At 48.0% G+C, this 18384-nt stretch overlaps 4 protein-coding genes across 4 annotated transcripts; 3 read left to right on the top strand and 1 right to left on the bottom strand.

The window, feature by feature from the left end:
- The first annotated feature begins 270 nt into the window (after positions 1 to 270).
- EV420DRAFT_34317 (Indoleamine 2,3-dioxygenase) lies at positions 271 to 2124 on the top strand. Its single transcript, XM_060481780.1, has 3 exons — positions 271 to 854; positions 914 to 1926; positions 1979 to 2124. Coding segments are annotated over exons 1-3 (1230 nt in total). The 5' UTR covers positions 271 to 638; the 3' UTR covers positions 1980 to 2124.
- Positions 2125 to 2470: 346 nt separating this feature from the next.
- EV420DRAFT_1494510 (chaperonin GroL) lies at positions 2471 to 4813 on the top strand. The gene is made up of 5 exons (XM_060470808.1): positions 2471 to 2614; positions 2840 to 2999; positions 3056 to 3106; positions 3162 to 3222; positions 3278 to 4813. The coding sequence occupies exons 2-5, from the start codon at positions 2840 to 2842 to the stop codon at positions 4728 to 4730; spliced, it is 1725 nt and encodes a 574-aa protein (XP_060339227.1). The 5' UTR covers positions 2471 to 2614; the 3' UTR covers positions 4731 to 4813.
- A 1-nt stretch (position 4814) lies between these two features.
- Positions 4815 to 6701, top strand: EV420DRAFT_34215 (uncharacterized protein). Its single transcript, XM_060481775.1, has 4 exons — positions 4815 to 5087; positions 5137 to 5922; positions 5969 to 6464; positions 6541 to 6701. The coding sequence occupies exons 1-4, from the start codon at positions 4866 to 4868 to the stop codon at positions 6543 to 6545; spliced, it is 1509 nt and encodes a 502-aa protein (XP_060339226.1). The 5' UTR covers positions 4815 to 4865; the 3' UTR covers positions 6546 to 6701.
- A 9129-nt stretch (positions 6702 to 15830) lies between these two features.
- EV420DRAFT_1472666 (uncharacterized protein) lies at positions 15831 to 18135 on the bottom strand (the record flags this gene model as incomplete). Its single annotated transcript, XM_060469071.1, has 7 exons — positions 15831 to 15912; positions 15964 to 16487; positions 16539 to 16669; positions 16746 to 16868; positions 16900 to 17029; positions 17077 to 17513; positions 17565 to 18135. 7 exons carry the CDS (start codon positions 18133 to 18135, stop codon positions 15831 to 15833), a joined length of 1998 nt encoding a protein of 665 aa, XP_060339225.1.
- Between the last annotated feature and the right edge of the window lie 249 nt (positions 18136 to 18384).

The raw sequence follows: 18384 nt of genomic DNA, 5'->3' as shown, positions 1-18384 counted from the left end.
GTGATGAAGTAGGTAATAAAAAATGAAGCTAAGGGTAGATTTATTTGACGAATAGGTCGGTTGTCGTCGTGGTTCAAGACAAACCATGGTGGCGAAATTTTCTTTATGAAGGATGCGCTATTTGTGCAAAGGCTTCTGGAGATAACAATGCGCACGGACCTTTTACTTGATTTCACTGGCACCTTCATTAAATCTGCGTTTCTTTAGCGACAAAAAGGCACTACTGCGGTGGCAATCTCTGCATATTCCATCCAGTTATTATCCATTAAAAGGCGTCGTCTTCGGCAGTATACAGAGTAGGACATGTTGTCACTGGCCTGAAACTCGATAATCAGGGTCCCCCCAAGTGAAGCCGAAATAAAACCATTTCCTTCTGCACCCCGCGGCGAACACCTTCGGATTCCCGACTGTACTTCTTTCCCATGAGGCGGCAGCTCTCCTCCGTGAGAGATCTCTTGTCATAGTCTTGGGGGGTCCCCAATAATCACTTCCGGATTGTTCCAACGTAAAGTCACGAGAACTCTTTAGGAGCTGAAAAATCCATGTGGGTCAAATGAAGAGGTCGGGTAAGACCCGGCCGTCTCACATTTGAAACGTTATAAAACTCATTTCTGCTTCGAAATAACCGTTCTGCGGCCATGAACACTGCTTTGATTCGCTTGGAGGACTTTGATATATCTCCTGACATTGGCTTTCTTGGCAGTCAGCCCCATCTTCATCTCACAGGTGAATGGAAAACATGGGAAGACCTACTGGGAGATGCCATGGAACAAAAGCTCGTTCTGGGCGAGAATCCTGCTTGTTCTGAGGCAACGTTAGCTGAATCTGCTCGTTGGCGCGCGCGCGTTTGTGAGGTATGAGATATCTCTTTGCTTTTCAGCATCCGTATTTTATCCTACTTCACTTTCGATAGGCGCCTCTGTTGTCAGCTACCGCGCTCGACGATTCAGTTCCAGCTCTCAAACGTGCCCACCATGTACTATCGTTCATTCTACACTTTTATGTACACACCTTACCCCACGAAAGTGCCATCTATATACCTCCCTCGTTGTCTGTCCCATTGGCGTACGTCTCTGACGTCCTTAATATACCCCCGGTGATCACATACTCTGATCTGGTCTTATACAACTGGACGACGGATCCTTCCACTGGCAACACCTACTTTCCTTCCGCATTTTCTGGCAAGGCTGACGAGCAAGCCTTTTACCGGGCGTCAGTCATCATTGAATTGCGGGGTGCCGAAGCACTTGACCTCATTCGCCAAATTTCAGACAATATTCTCATCGGCGCCGACGCCCAAATCACCAAGTTACTAACACGCATATCTGTTCTTATTAACGACTTTAAGAAGGTACTCCTCGACCTGCGGAAAGACTGCGATCCCGAAGCGTACTACCAGGAGGTGCGGCCCTGGTTGCGGGGCGAGGATTCGCTGCCTAATCGGAAGTGGACGTTCCAAGGATTGACAGGTGATTCCGGCGAGGCATTCAAGGAGCTTTCAGGCCCAAGTGCGGGCCAGAGTACGCTTATTCATGCACTGGATATATTCTTGGGGATAAATAACCATCTTGCGAATGGAACTCCATCGCTTTTTGGGAGGATGCAACGTTACATGCCCCGGGAGCATCGACTGTTCCTGTCTCATCTATCGTCCGCCCCTCGGTCTCTGAGAGATTTTATCACAGAGTCAAATCATCGAGAGTTGACGGATGCGTACAATAACGCAGTCTTGGCGTTGAAAGCATTTCGGGATACACACTTGATCATCGCGACACTGTATATCGTTGTTCCAGCCAATAGGGCAAGGGAGAGAGCTTCGATGGATATCGAATACGTTGGAACGGGTGGCACTGGGTTGGTATCATTTCTGAAAGGAATCAGAGACCGTACGAAGGAGAGTGTGCTGCCTACTGAACAAGGATCGTAGTATGTGACTTTATTCGTTCAGAGGATACGTACTCAACACTGTCTTTGTCAGATCATCTCATCAACTTTCTTGCATTTCCATATTGACGTGTTATTTACATGGAGCATCTATTGGCGTTGGGAGATGTACGACTTAGCAACAATGTCGCGTCGCCCTCTTTCATGGTATGAAACCGATGTGGTCCTTGAGTACCTCTTACAAACAAATGCTAGTTGATATTCTTCTCTCTTCCGCGGTCAGTTTCACCCGGGCCAATGCCTTGTTTTTTGCCTGAAAATCCGCTCGCCGAGTCAAGGACCACGAACTTGTAACGCTCTATATTTGAAGCATCATGGGGCCAGTTATGACCATTCTAAGGCAAGAGGAGTGGGTGTATTATGTGACCAATAAGCAGAGACAGAATTGAAGTCTTGATGTAAACCAAAGAAATAATAGAATGCGAAGCAATGCTGAGATCAAGCGATCACCGCTGGGATAAGGACAGGACGCAACTTTAACGCGTCCTCGGCCCGACGGCCCCACGTGCATTGCTTATGTAAGACATTTTCAGAAATTTTATGCCGGGGACATTCTGGTAATTTCCTTCACCTTCCTTTTCTTTCGTCTCGTTTACTTGAGATTGAAACTCTCACCTCTTCCTTTCCTCCAGTTCTCTTTCTCTCTACCACTAAAAGCTCTTGTTGAAAGGTGCGTTGGTGTCTTTACCAACTGAAACCGTCTGGCAAGTTTGCTGACGAATGGTTCTTGTTCTTTTCACCTTAATTCTTCTCGCGACAATGGTATGTGGTATGCTCTTCTGTATGCTGGTGTCTATCTCCGCCTTCCTATGCTTTGTGCCGCATACCCATGGTTCATTCTTCCCTCCTTACACCGGCATACCTCCCGACAATTTCCATTCAACATCACATCCAGATGCACCGTCTCTCTTCCACCGCCCGTCTTTCTGCACGAAAAATCAGCGGTGTTCGATACGCGCACAAAGAGATTAAATTCAGTAACGAAGGGCGCGCGGCAATACTCAATGGTGTCAACATCCTCGCCAACGCTGTTAGCGTAACCTTAGGACCCAAGGGTGCGTCTAAACTCGTAACCTTGCCGAGACAAACTTTTGATGCAGGTTGGTTGCAGGCCGTAATGTGATAATTGAGCAGAGCTTCGGCGGCCCAAAGATCACAAAGGGTGAGTGATGGCCACGACTAAAGATATACCTACGGTGTGCTGATACGGTCATTAGATGGTGTTACAGTCGCTAAGGCCGTCACACTAAAGGACAAGTTTGAGAACCTAGGTGCTAGGTAAGTGTTCTGAGCATACGTAGGGATGTGATAAGTTAACGCTTACGCTTTGCAGACTTGTTCAGGATGTCGCACAAAAGACAAATGAGATTGCTGGTGATGGAACAACAACCGCTACCGTACTCGCGCGCGCTATCTACGCTGAGGGTGTCAAGAATGTTGCTGCTGGCTGCAACCCAATGGACCTTCGCCGGGGTTCGCAGGCAGCAGTGGAAAAGGTCGTCGCCTTCCTTGGAGACAAGACGAAGACGATCACAACGAGTGAAGAAATCTCTCAGGTCGCAACGATCAGTGCAAACGGCGACGTTCATGTCGGGAGCCTGATTGCGCAGGCGATGGAAAAGGTCGGCAAGGAGGGTGTCATCACAGTCAAGGAGGGCAAGACGATTGAGGATGAGATTGAGATCACGGAGGGCATGCGCTTCGACCGGGGATTCATCAGTCCGTATTTCATCACGGACGTAAAGGGCCAGAAATGTGAGATGGAGAAACCATTGATCTTGCTCAGCGAGGGCAAGATCAGCGTGCTTGCTGATATCCTGCCGTCTCTGGAGATTGCCGCTCGGGACAGACGGCCATTGGTTATTATCGCTGAGGATGTCGATGGCGAGGCATTGGCAGCTTGTATCCTCAACAAGCTACGTGGTCAATTGCAAGTCGTCGCAGTCAAGGCGCCTGGCTTTGGGGACAACCGCAAGAACATCCTCGGCGATCTGGCGGTTCTTACTGGCGGCACCGTGTTCAGTAATGAAGTTGACATTAAGCTCGAGAATGTCTCACGGGAGATGCTTGGCAGCTCCGGTAGCTTGACTGTAACGAAGGAGGACACAATCGTCCTCAACGGTGAAGGCGAGGGTCGGGCCATCCAGGCGCGGTGCGAGCAGATCCGAGGATTGATTGATGACAAGGGTACGAGCGACTATGATCGTACACGTCTGCAGGAGCGTCTCGCCAAGTTGAGCGGCGGTGTCGCCGTCATTAAGGTCGGTGGCAGTAGCGAGGTCGAAGTTGGAGAGAAGAAGGACCGGTACGATGACGCTCTTAACGCGACTCGTGCTGCCGTTGAAGAGGGTATCCTTCCTGGTGGTGGTATTGCACTCCTCAAGGCCTCGCAGATCCTAGACGGCGTTGCGACTTCCAACTTTGACCAAGAGCTAGGTGTCAACATCATAAAACGCGCCCTCGCTGGACCAGCACGCACAATTTTGTCGAACGCTGGCGAGGAGGCAAGTGTGATCGTCGGTAATGTGCTAGAGCGGTATGCGAGCGAAGACAAGTTTAGCTGGGGATACGACGCGAGCAAGGGCGAGTATGTTGACATGGTCAAGAGCGGCATTGTCGACCCGCTCAAGGTTGTACGCACAGCGCTGGTTGATGCATCCGGTGTTGCTAGCTTGCTGACGACTAGCGAGTGTTCTATCGTCGAGGCAGAAGTTGAGGAGAAGGGCGGCGCACCGATGGGCGGAATGGGCGGAATGGGCGGCATGGGCGGAATGGGGGGTTTCTAGGCCCTTAAAAATATTACTAATATTGTATTTCACCCCACTCAATTTAATCTCATCACATGACTTTACGGCCCTGAATTTCGTTATACGTCACGTCACACTCCCGACAACTTTTGACGACCACGAAAAACGAACGCGATGCCCGCCCCAACGTCGTCTCCCGGCTTGCTATCACCAATTCCAGCCCTATACTTGTACCCTCTGAATGATTCGTTTGTACCGAAGCATATATCACTACAGTCGAGGGTGAAGATTGGACGTCAGACGAATGCAAAGACGACACCTGGAGAGAGGAATGGCTATTTTGACAGCAAGGTCTTAAGTCGACAGCATGCCGAAGTGTGGGAGGATAATGGCAAGGTACGTATACTACCGTCGACCACCTATGCAGCTACTGAGTTAGTGGCAGATATTCATCAAAGATGTCAAAAGTTCTAACGGGACCTTCATTAACGGCGAACGACTGAGCCCTGAAGGTGTGGAGAGCGAGAATTTCGAGTTGAAGAGTGACGATATCGTCGAGTTTGGAATCGATATTGTCGGCGAGGATAACAAAACAATCGTGCATCACAAAGTAGCTGCCCGAGTCGTGTGCGTGTATACGGAGCAGGATGCAATGGTTGCTGCACGGTCAGAGCAGGCATCACATTCATTAGGGCCCCCCCCAGTATCCTCATTTAACACACCTGCACCCCCCGGACCTGTAGCAGGACGGCGACCGGGCGGGCTACAAGCCATGGGAATGGGTGGAATGGGTGGGAGTATGCGCCCACCCGGGAAGAGTGGTCTGACTTTCGAGCATATTTTGAGCAGATTGCAGGGGGAACTCCAGAAGAGCCGGGAAACTGGGGCGGAGCTAGGGGCACTAACGGGCGCTATGGGGGACATCGGCGAGGTGTTGGGTGGCGGGGCGGGAAGTGCAATGCCGGTGAACGGTGCTCTACCTCCGGTCCGGCCTCCCGTGCAGGTGGTCGAGGAGCGTGCAGAAGAGAAGGAGAAGGAGAAAGAGAAGAAACGGGAAGATGAAGGTGCAGCGGTCATGGGTGAGGTCCAGAAGCAACTGGCTGATACCCAGCACGCTTTGGATGTCCATGTGGAGAAGGTCAGGGAACTAGAAGAAAAACTGAAAGAGCAGGAAAATATGTGGCGAGAGATTCGTAGTATGATTGTCGATGGCATGAACAAGCGAAACGAGGTAATTCTCACGACTTGGTTCTATATGTTTTTTCTAATGTTCTTAGGTCGACGACGATGAAGATGATACACAAAGTGTCACTACGGTTACGGAGAGAGAACTTGAGACGGTCGAAGAGGTTGACGAGCGTGAAGAAGATGAGCCACCGCAGGAGCGAGTTCGCCCCAAGACGCCGGAACCAGGAATGATGGACACGACGAATACAAGACATGACTGGTCTTCCGTTATTGACGAGCTCAGCCTCAAAGTAGGACGGTTAACTGACCAGCTAGCTGGGACACTCGAAAGCGCGGGCGTACTACGGGCCCAGCATGAAGCCGCACAAGACGTTATTCGTGGTCTTGAGAAGAAGGTTGAACGATTGGAGGGTCTGCTCACCGAGCGGGACAACGAGCGGGAGGAGCGGGAGCGCGAACGTGCTGGTCGATGGGAGGATATAATACGTCGAGTAGAGGAGATCGAGCGGCGGCAGAAGGAGGAGAAGAAACCAGAGGCAGAAGTTGTCAAGGTCTTCCAGGGTGACGGGCCTCCGAGTCCTCGAAGTCTTAGCAGTGACTCTGATGGACAGGACGGTGGGGGCAGCGGGAGACCAAGAAGGCGGGGGCGACGGGGGCGAAGCTTGAGTGCCCCGCCGCCAAACGACACGGAAGTGGATGAGGACGGATACGTAAAGGTGGAGGATCAGCCAAAAAAACAGAAATTCAAAGAGACCAAGGGCAGGCAGGAGATGTTGACTGCCTTTGGTGTGCTTGTGGTTGGGCTTGCGGTCGCTGGCGTGGTTTGGAAAGTCAAGGAGTAGCCGCTTACTGGGAACACTTTCACTTCTGGTATTTATTATTTATGTTTATGCACGTTACGGCTACCATACCTTTAATCTTTCACTTTGACGACTTTGCCTTCGAGTTCCAGCAATCAGCGGTACGCGGCGTTGAAGATGCAGTACTGTATCCCAGAAAGCTGTAACATTTATGGCACACATGTCAGCTGCAACCACAGAAGGAATCGAGGTACGTGCGCCGGTTTGCCTGAGAGCATTCATGCTAATGAGAATGATAGCATTTTTTTTCAGAGGCGTTGGTGACATCACTTTCTTTTTGCAGTCGTGCTATCATCGTAATCATGGCCGATTCCGACTCTTTCACCAATCCCCTTCACCCTCCAAAAATATAAAAGATTACTCGCTCACTATGCATGGAAGAGACTCTTATGCTGCCCTTCTCCAGAAGACAAAGAGCACGCCCTTAACATTCCCTCATCTGCTCGCCAGTCATCCTCAAGCCTTTCTGATATGGAACGACAAGCACAGGGTATTCCTGGCTCTAGACTCCAAAACGAATCTAAACTAGAAAAGATTGGCTTCGAGGCTAGAGCTGTCATCCATTCTATCCGAACCATACCAGATATGCTTCGAGAGATTTTTATGCACTGTGTTGACAACCATGGCTGTTGTGTTTTTCAGCAGGGTGTGTTTCGACGGCACAGGTCCGAAGGGCTGCCGGTGGATGTTCTCCCACACCTACCAGCATTGAAGGAGCATGGCGCTGGAAACCAGAGAACCTTGGCTAGCCGTTAGGGCTATTCTCCACTTTCATAGCGGCGCTGTGAGTTAGAATGTGCTCCGCCTCTACCCGGAACGTCACCATAATCTTTCGACCTACATATAGGGCAGAGATCTTTTCGTCACCTGGTACCAATTCTCTCCTCTCCTCTTATTCTCGCTTGTACCCGTATTCAGTATCTCATGGCGGTCGGTCGTCCCCTTCACATTCTTTGGAATAGACTTTACTACGTTCAGAGGATCCTTTGATCCAACGCAATTCTTGCGACGGAATGCGGCAAATCATTTATCCACAAGTCACCTGAACTCGATAAAGCTGCGGTGAAAGTTTTCGCGACGGATATTGAGTACTTCTCTTAAAGGAGGTTCGCAATGGTTTGCGCAGCGCACTTTCAGTTACTGCCCCTCTCGTAGACATCTTTATTTCGGTATTCGACACGACAAATAACGACCTCCAGATGTTGTCTCTGCAGCATATGCCCCATTTACGACGCCTGTATTCCAAGACTGGCCGGGAATGCCAAGTGATAGGTACCATTACGCTTGCGGTGCTAGCTCTGCAAATGCTCCAGTTGCTATCTTCGCGGCACACATCAACTCGAATTCCTCACCACGATTCCAAACATGCTCACATTTATAACAGTAAATTATCCAGAGAATCTCAATAAAAGTGCGCACCTGTCCTAGAATTCCTACGTGGATTAAATATTCATCACCTGGTATTTGCAGGACATTCCCCAGGTATATTTCTACTAAATTTGATTTTGAAGATGTCCTCCGAATCAACATAACACTTTCTTTCATACTTGCAGAATATCAATCTACGCATTGGCACGTACGACGATAATGGTATAGTAACTACCATCGGGTCCTGTCTCCCTCATGCCGTTCCCAGGAGGAGTACCAGTCCAGTCTAGCTAGCTGACAACTGGGCACCTGTGGCCAGATATATACACCTCCGGCAAATCTACTACAACGTTACCGTGCTATAGGTTGGAATGTTTCAACTTCACTGCTTGAAGGTTAGTAGATGATATCGATGGAGATTGTTGACTTCGGATTGCTCTAATCCTGTTTCAGATTTTAAACGACGTGCATTTATCCAGAGTTCCAGTAAACGGTTCAATCGAAAGGAACAATGAGAATAGCTAGCCGCACCTTGTTTGATTGAAATTGTATGCTAGTACCAGTTGAGACATGTAGATGGACGTCACGACGGAATTCTCGTCATAGTTGGCAAGCACCTATGAATATCAATAAACCGTCCAAGCCTTATTTGGAATACTGGATAACTTTCCATAACGATTTGGAGTTCCAAATGGACTTTCAGATATACATTAAAATTATTTAGAACCCACATATCGTAGATTTTCAAACCATAACACCATTATCCTTGACCTCGTAGATTCTGAGATAAACAGTTCTTGGCCTGATCTCAATCTGTTCCACTTTTGGATTCGAGCAAAGGGGATCACTAAATGAATTGTTATTGGCCAGCAGACAGGACAAAACCGGAGAAACTGACAGGAAAGTGACCTGAGGGCTGAATTGGTGAGCATCCTCAACATTTTCGCAGTCCAGCAGTGTGTTGGGAGGGCGGAAAAGTATAAGTTAAGTTAAATTATTGCCAGCTAATTAAGGAGCGCATCGTTGTGTCTGATCGGAATTGAAAGGAAATTGAAATAAAGCATCCAAAAGAAGAAAAGCTGGCATTTGGAACAGGTTTAGATGACGGTTTGAAGCTGGAAGAGGGGTCCGAGGCCTCATCCAGATGGGTGGTTTGGAAGTGGGTTGAACAATCCTGAAATTTTTGAAACAGCTTACCAATCGCGCCGGCATGTCGGCAAGTCACACTCTAGAATGAAATCTGAATTTGGAACCCGTTCTAAATGTTATGGAAAGTCATCCACTGTACATATAAGCAGCATAGGACGGGTTTAAAAGTTTACCAGTGAACTTCGGAAGTCTCCTTCACGATCGATGATCGATCCTCCAAGATGTTGGCATCATTTTGATTTGTGCTACAATCCGACTTGTTACCTTGCTGGTAAGCAAGGTCTACCCGACCCGAAACTTCCCACCCATGTTTTCTCCCGAAATCTGCCAATTTCAAACTGATGTTTGTTTCTCTTTGTTCCTTTGGCCAGGTTCCTCCCCCCCTTGTCGTACTCAAAACCTGCCAATTTCCAATTCATATTTGTTTCTGTTTATCCCTTCGGTCAAGTTGCTCCCAGTCTTAAATGCTCGAAATCTGCCAATGTAAAATACTTTACCGTCTCGGCTGGGTGATCATGATTGCCACCTGCTGGTATGATGAAAACGTTATTATATGTGGGCTTTATTTTAGTCATCTATGTACCTTACATAACTGTCAGCCATTTCTACCTAATGTCGTGAATTCTATTCTTCTGTATCGTTCTTCAAGCTACAAGAATGACTACCATACGAATGCTCCTTCCTCATATCTCTTCCTTGTCATCTCAGTTAATTCATCCAATCGGACATCTTCCGCTTGAAGTGCAATAGATGGGCAGTTCGTGAATAGAGAATCTTCTCCCCGCCTCAACAACCTTATAGTTCCTCTTCCCCGACTCCTTGATAAAGCGACATAAGCGTTGAACGGATCCAGCTTCCCTGATGGTGGTCGGCCTAAATCCACTACTACATATTCAATCGTCTGGCCCTGACATTTGTGATGTGTAAAGGCATATGCTGCTGTTAGGGCAAACTGTCGATGATGAATCCTAACACTCCTTCCTTGATTGATCTCCACCGAAAAGGACCCCTCGTTTGCGACAAGAGGAATTAATCCTTTCCCTAGCCCAGGAAAGCAGTATTCTTCGGAAGGGTTGTCCGGTCTGAATATGATGAGCGCTGGAGGGTACTGCAGCTGTATCTCCGTGCTCAGTAGCTGGTCCTTCGTGAGACGTTCCCTATTATCCAGAACAATGTCCTCGATCACTCCATGGGTACCATTTGCTATGTCTGCCTCCGTTGCAATGTTCATCATCACCATCACCTTCATACCAATTGCTATATCCAATTTGTCTGCCAGCCGAGCCGTGTTTTGAGTTCTCATACCCGCAACAGCTACCCTTTCCTCCATGGTTAATGTTCCCCGATCACGTCCACAGGCATCTTCTGCCGGACACTTGTAAAGTCTTTGTCCTGAAATACGGCAGTGACGCTTGATAGCACGCTTGTTCCATTCCTCCCGAGGTCCATGTCTAGATGTGACAAGAATTGCATCCACCCATGGTTTGACAGAAAAATCCACTGTATCCGGCCTTAAGACTAGGTTGTCCAGTTCTTTCAAATCGTCCATAGTACAAGCACCAGTCCTCAGACGATTTAGCAGACAGTTCCACCCTTCATCTTGTGCACGGTTCTGCTTGACCAACGTGATAACGGTGGTGAACATATCGTACAGGGCTTTGCCAATACTTGCACGATCACTAGTGCAGCGTGGGTCATACAGAGCGGTGTTGCTCACAGGCAGAAATTGATGAAAATCCCTGAATAGAATGACACACATTCCACCGAAAGGCCTTTCTCCATGACCACCTTCTCTTGCTCGATACCTTGAGAGAAGCTGAGACACAATGGCGAGCATCTCTTTCGTGAGCATCAAACACTCATCGATTTCAAGATACTCTTTGCCTCCAATGTTCCGTTCCCTTTTCGTGACAATCTCCTTGCTACTTCGCATATACCAGTCATCGTTCTTTCCTGGGTTGACAGGAATTCCCCCAAATGAATGTAATGTCTGACCACCAATGAGACTCGCAGCAACCCCGAATGTGGCCATTTTGGCTAACTTGTCTCCTGCATGGTAGTAGTCGAATGTTTCGGATATTGCGTTGATTAGAACGGTTTTTCCAGTCCCACCTTGTCCCTGGACTTGCATATATAGGGGACGAGGATTTCGCCCTCCCAACAATGCCTTTAGGTGATTTTCGATGATATTGTGAGCTCTCCTTTGTTCCGCGTTCAACTTGGCTAAGAGAGGGCATGATTTGTGAGGAAGTTCCTTGGGAATGTCTCGACTACCTCCAGGTTCTGAAGGTCCTGCCATAGGGAGAGTCATAAAGCGCTGATCTGTGAGGCTACTTCCCTGCTCTTTCTCTCTGTTCCTTGTAATGGCTTTGAGCTGCTTGTTCCACTCCCAGAACTGAACAATATCCTCAGCATCAGCCACATTTGCCACTGCCGCAAGAGCAGTGTAGATGACTTCATCTCGAAACACTCCAGCCATCTCCGCAACATCCATGGCTGCCACCCCAAACTCAAACTCCCTGGCTGGATATCTGAGAGTCTCTGCAATTGCGATATCAACTTCTGTGAAAGGCTGTTGTTCCCAAGCTTCCTGCATTGGCAAATCTGCGTTCGAATCCCCTGCTTCATGCTCTAGTCTCTCCTGGTCTTCCAACGTCAGCATCCCACCAGCTAGAGTAGTAGGCTTGGCAATGTGAGCTTGATCCGAAGCTTCGTGAAAGTACTGGATGTTGTCCAAGATGTTGAGCTCCTTCCCACCCAAATTCGCAACCATGACTTCAAACACCTGTGCGAATGTCCCAAATCCTGCTTTTAGGTCCCTCATGGATCGCCAAGGTTTCAATAAAGCCAGCATTGAAGCGCAGTAGAATTCGTAATGATCAGGCCGGTCCTGCCTTGGAAACCAAGTGCCTACAAACTGAATCAATGTTTCATGCCCTTGTTTCATGCCCTTGTGATCTCACCACCCTACAGCGGTTTCCGTGACCAGTGTCGGGTTTGTATGGAACTCGGGTACTCCTTGCTGTACCTCCACTGCCATCGACCTTTGCCTTTGGCAGGTCTCCATCATATGTCTCCGTGAAAAATTCCATGAAAGTCATGTCCTCCAGAGCTTCACCTCGATCAGAGTACTCTCTTAGCTGATCCCTCAACTTTACCTCTCCCACCACAACTTCAAGCGTCAATGCGATTTCCCCGCTGTTTTCTTCGACTGAGGTCCCATTGGTGTCCCGTACGACTTCCTGGGTATAAGATCTAAACAATTAGTAACTTTGTAGATAACAAAGCGCAAATGGACAAACTTTTTAGGCCTCAAGTCCGGATACGCATCAAGTATTGCAGCAGTTACAGGGTCCCAATATACTGTAACATAATGGTGGGATACAAATCGGTCCCCCCAACCCATTAAAAGAGAAATGGCTTCGCAAGCCCCGAACTCTTGCTCTTTGTTCATAGAATGTGCGAACTTCTGAACCAACTTTTTACCCAAGTCTCTGCACGCCAGAACATTGTCGTTCATCTTCATTTCGTAGGCCAGAGTTCAGGCAAGCACAGCAGAGGTGTTCCAAGTAGCCGCCTGCTTTTTCGTTGCATAGTTTGTGATATACCAAGTGATATCCTTCGTATCCACTGAGTTGGTAATGATCTTGATGTCTTGGTTGCTTCGAACACATTGCAAGAGCTCTGGACTCCATGCGACCATTTTCACAGACAAACACTTTGGACCCCATTCACCTGTAGGCAGTACCCATGCATCGGTCGATAGTGCAAATGGAGCTTGTCTCTTGCAGATGATTCGATTGTTACGTGCTTTCAAGCACATGCCCATTTTGCATTGGTGGTGCTGAACGGTCCGTGCTACTGATATTTGATCTGCGGCTTGTACGGCTTGATAGTCAGGAAGCCCAGGATGTGGAGGTCTTGAGTAAGAAACCTCACGTATCTTTGGCATACTCTCTATAGCCTGACTTGAAGCACCTCCCAGATCTGCTGTTATGTTTGCTCGGATGAACGCTTTCACCTTATCCCTAAACTTCTCGGATTGCAGTGCTGCTCCCATCCGCTTTGCCAATGGTGCACCTTTTAACCACAAGAGCATGTGCAGGTGAAGGGTACCTCTTCCTTGAGCTTCCACTGTTCCGATGTACGCATTGACCACTCCGAAGATCCCTTCCTTCCTGGATATCAAAGATCGAGTCCCAGAGACACCCTGTATCCCAAACAGCTCCTCCAGAATGACTCTGATGACTAAGTGAAAGTACTGAGTCGCTGCAAATGGATCGGCTCCCATGTTTTGCCCTCTCCTTTCCGAATTTGGTCCAGCAGTGGAAACAAACTTGTCCAAGTCAATTTTCTCCCCAGCTAACACCTGAGCGATAGGATCATGAGTATCGGATGGATTGATTGTGATCCACAAACTGGGTGGATTGAAAGTCAAGTTTGTGCTCCATATCTTCGAACGAAGTCCCTTCCTGGATTCATCTGTACCTGGAACCCGAGCTCGAACAGTGGAGAGCTGCTTTCGCAAAGCCTGGATGCCAGGATGACTGAAAGGCACATGTCGAGTCTCTTCTTCACTTGCTTTTCGTAAAACATCGGGTGTGAGAGTCATGATGGCTGCACGATTGTGGTGGAAGCTGGACCTTTTGATTTGGAGACAAGCAGATCTGCATATGCTATGCTTGTGTATAACGCCATAGATCTGGAAAAGGAAGTGATAGTCCCTTCGAAATCTCTTATCAGCATATTGTAGTGCCCATCTAGAATGAACCTCATAGGGAACATTGACAGGTCTTTCGACTTTGAATCCTCCGCATCCGTAGGGAAATAACCAAGGAAAACACCCCAGCAAATGGTTAGGGTTTGATGGTCCCCCATCTGTACGCTGACCAGTGTGTTCATTGACTCTAGCGTACTCATTGACAAAGGCGCTGCCTCGTCTGATGAAGTACTTGTCCTCTGGTCCTAAATGACTGTTTTCTCCAACATCGGCCAGGTTGGTCAGAGCATGAGTCATGATATCAGTGTCCGTTATATTGTCACCGTTCACATCAATCATCCCATTCGCTTGGAGGAAAAATACATCTACATAGGACTATAAGCAAGATAATAACAAGACCGTGTTTCTCTGAACTTACCAGGCTCTGTATCAGGCTCCCTTTCCATGTCATTGTCAATGCGGATGATGTCTGGCCTGTGGGCTGTGGTTTATGTTAGCTTACCGCTCCTGTAACCTACATAGGAAACCAAGTTTTTACCTATGCTCTCTACTTGATCCTGCTCTGGAACATAGCTGTCCTGCTCGCCGGCCAATCCAACCATGTCATGCGAAGTCCTAGCTGTAGACAAGATTTCCTCTGGAACCCCATCAACAGGAAGCTGGCTCAGCGTCTCTTCGGAAATGATAATGTCCTTGTAGAGAGGATTGTTCCGCTTCAGCCACAGCAAAGCTTCATGTACCTGACTCCTTTGCACATGAAACATCCGTGGAAGCTGCCTCTGCTTTATACCACTTGGCGTAATGAAAGTGATCCCGATTACTGTGGCCAATACACGAGCTTGCGGAGGCAAAACCGTAGATGAAACCAGTCCAGCAATGTGATCGGTATTCAAAGGATGGGTGGAGACATTTCCTTTAAGCCCATAGTACAGAGAGTCCTCCTTTGCCCACAGTTCTGCATTCTCCGCCTTTGGATACAATTTCACCAGATAGGAGCAGGGAAGATGTCTTGCAACCAAAATTCTTTCTGGCAATGTTAAAATCACCAGCTCCCTAGGGATTTTCCTGATCCACAGGTTGTTGGCAAGCGAAAAAGCAGGTAGCCTATTCTTTTCCAAGTTCTTGAGACATTCTCTGCAAACATGTCCTTCTCCGTTGTTTATCCCATCTTTGTAGAGCAGAACGCCTTCGAATAGAACTTGATGCGGATGGGCATGCCTCAGTTTGAGTATAGACTTATTTGGTATTTGGTCGACTGACATCACCTCCAGATCTTTGGTGAACAGCAGTCGGGCACAAACCATGCAGACACCTTGACAAAGGCTAGCGTTGGAGGTACGAGTGATATAGTTCTCCACACACATAGCGCAAATCTCAGACCCAACGGTGTTGAAGAACGGGCCACTAATGAGGTCGTCAACCAGTGTGCCATCAGATCCTGCAGTCACACCATCAGAACGGTTCCAATACAAGTCTGTACTGGAAGGTTCATCTTCGGTATCAACCCTTCGCCGCTTTCCAACTGCTCCTACAACGTCCTTTCGCTTCCTTTTCCTCCCCTTTCCTGACTCCTGATTAGCCTCCTGGCGAATGGCATGTTGAACTTTGAGTGACTGCGTTGTGACAAATTCTAAAAGCGGTCCTCTAAGGTGTTTGGCAGAACGAGGCAGCTCAACAACCCTCTGTACAATGGTGATAAGCTCAGGAACGGTAAAAAACTTAAGCTCATTCTCCACAGGGACACCATCGGCGAACGATATATGTAGATGCTTAGGCATGGAGTGGGGAACGATTGAAGAAGGAGGCTGATTTTATTCGTCCCAGTCGACTATGTATTATATATGGAGTAGGAAGCTAGTGACCCGCATTTAGAAAAGGTAAATTGAAATGACCGAAACTAGAATATGGTTCCGTATCCAAAGACATCAGCAGGTTCCTGAGTGCCCAAATTAGACAAAAGTAGAGCACAATGCAGAGAAAGACATACGCTGCAGTACGCATGGCATTGGAATAGTTTCTAATATTCAGACCACCTGACGTCCTACTCGCATCCGTTCCAAGATGCATTCGTGTGGGATGGGGGTAAGAAGTTTCTGATGCCCTGGTGTCAGTTGGCACGGAGACGTCGGCCTTGATAAGTAATATGGCGGTGCAGTATGGGGTCTCCTTGCTTGACACTGTCTCATAGGCTAAACCGTGGAGGGTGACACCACGAGTTAAGTGAATTTGCGCCCATTCGACAAGGACATGGCTGAGTGCTGTAACAGGGTGGTCGTATCCAGGTAAGAGGAAGGTAGTCAATACGACTACATGAGTGACCTGTTGGAGGCCCTCATGAATGAAGATCGGAGTGTTGGTGTAAGCAATTGACCCTGGTCTCAGGTATGGCTCCAACCAATCGAAAGGGAACATGGTTCTAGCCTCGTACCAAGCTTCAAACCAAGGTACAGCAGCAGAAATATGGATGAGGTATTCGATATCGGAACTTTTTGCGTGGTATGTGACAAAGTCCTAGGAAAGCATGGTTAGACAGCGGGCGACACCTTTGATGAAGATACTTACACTCAAATAGACGACGAGTGAGACCTTCATTTTGAACACGGACTTGGCATCCTCCGCTATCTCAACCACATGAGCCAGAAATGAGATCACGCTCAAAGGAACGGAGCCGGTGCGTATGTGGACAATAGAACCTAGTTCGGGAAAGGTGCAATACGCTGCCCCCAAAAGTCAGTGCTTGGTACACGCAGTCACATTGATAGTACGTACCCGATTTTTGGAATGGGTGCAAGGCTACAATCTCGGTGATTGGCCGAGGATGAGGCTTTGGCACAAAAATCGGTGGTTCATTGTGATTGTACACCGTAACTTCGTTCGAAGCCATACTGACAACTGAGCGCAGCGAACACAGAAGGGGATGAACATAGTGATATAGGAAGGCATAACTTTTCCTCCGTATTTACATCTGTAGACAGATCTAGATGAAGGAGTCCCTCGATTCCATGGAAGCTTTTTTCGCCAGATACGAGACTGCCATTTAGGGAACACGCAGTCTGCAACATGACCCCAATATTCAGTACGATTGAGGAACGTCGCACACTCTAAATTTGCCACAAATTTTGATAAATTTAGATGTATTAAAAAAGTGCCAATGAAATAGCAATTTAGAGGGCGCCAAGCTCATAACATTGAGCATATTAAGTCGGACAAAAACAGCGACCTCATCATCCTTCTCTACCCAGTGTGAACCCAGCTGAAGCCTTAGGAATATGAACTTTGAATGGTCTATCAGTCTGAACAAGTGTGCATCGAATTCACGGATGGCCGAACTGTACTTCCACCTCCCCGTCTTGTCCGCCCAAGATTTGACGTGAAACCCGATTGTCACGATCTCCAATTGTCTTGCAGGGAACGTGGCCAGTGAGGAGGTTAAAGGAACCAATTCCGTATCGCGGCATTGAATATTCAACTCTGTCAAACGATGACAACTTTGAAAATCAAGAATACTCGCGGTCCAAAGCGGATTTTCACAACAACCTAGTCCTGAAATCAAATTTGATTATGAAGCTCATGAGAAATCTTACACACCTGCTTGGATCATTTTGAAGCGCTTGATATCAGAGTACCATTGATCCAGAAAGCCTTGAACAATGACCGTGTCCATGTCCAACTCTGCACGCACATAGAGATTCCTAACTTTGCTAGCGGTACTAAGCCAGGAGTATAAGGAGTATCCGAAATGGGGAGGAATGTCCTGGAAATCGATGTATAACGTTTGCAGTATAAGGTCTTCCGCGTCTCTGCTTGGTCCCACAGTCGCTCTTGTCCTCCCACCACTGATCGAGAGAGAACCCCAGGGTGTCAACAAACCCAGGAGAGCCTCCTGCGTCATCGAACAGTCCAAAAGGACAACCTCCTGAACCGTGGTGTTCAGAAGTGAGATAGGGCCGGAAAGACATGTGTCCCAGAAAATAATGGTTTGCACGTTGGCAAGAAGACCAATAACTGGTCCAAGAGTCGACGGATCAGCGTTTTCGTGCTGCCACTGGATAGTCACTGGCAAGGCACGCGAATCATGATGAGCAGGCGATTGGAAGTGAGTAATGACAGAAGGCAGGTCGATTACAGTAACCTCAGTGATGTGCCAATCAAAGTTCATGGAAGTGAAGCGTTGCAGATTCTGGCTACCAAAAAGGGTCTTTGAAATGCGCATCGTAGAGTCGTCGCCCTATTTATTGAGGTGGGAGACGCGTCCAATAATTTGCGTGGATGTCAGGGAATAGCTCCGGCAGATGCCTGAAGCATTCCATCGTAATCTGTACACCCAAATGGACTAGGACCTTGAATCATCTACTTATCTACAGAGTCAATTCAAATGCTGGCCAAGGAACATAATGTAACCTACCGG

The sequence above is a fragment of the Desarmillaria tabescens genome (assembly GCF_030435595.1).
Source record: "Desarmillaria tabescens strain CCBAS 213 chromosome Unknown EV420scaffold_1, whole genome shotgun sequence".
NCBI classification, from domain to species: domain Eukaryota; kingdom Fungi; phylum Basidiomycota; class Agaricomycetes; order Agaricales; family Physalacriaceae; genus Desarmillaria; species Desarmillaria tabescens.
This window is presented reverse-complemented; position numbering and strand designations above follow the sequence as displayed.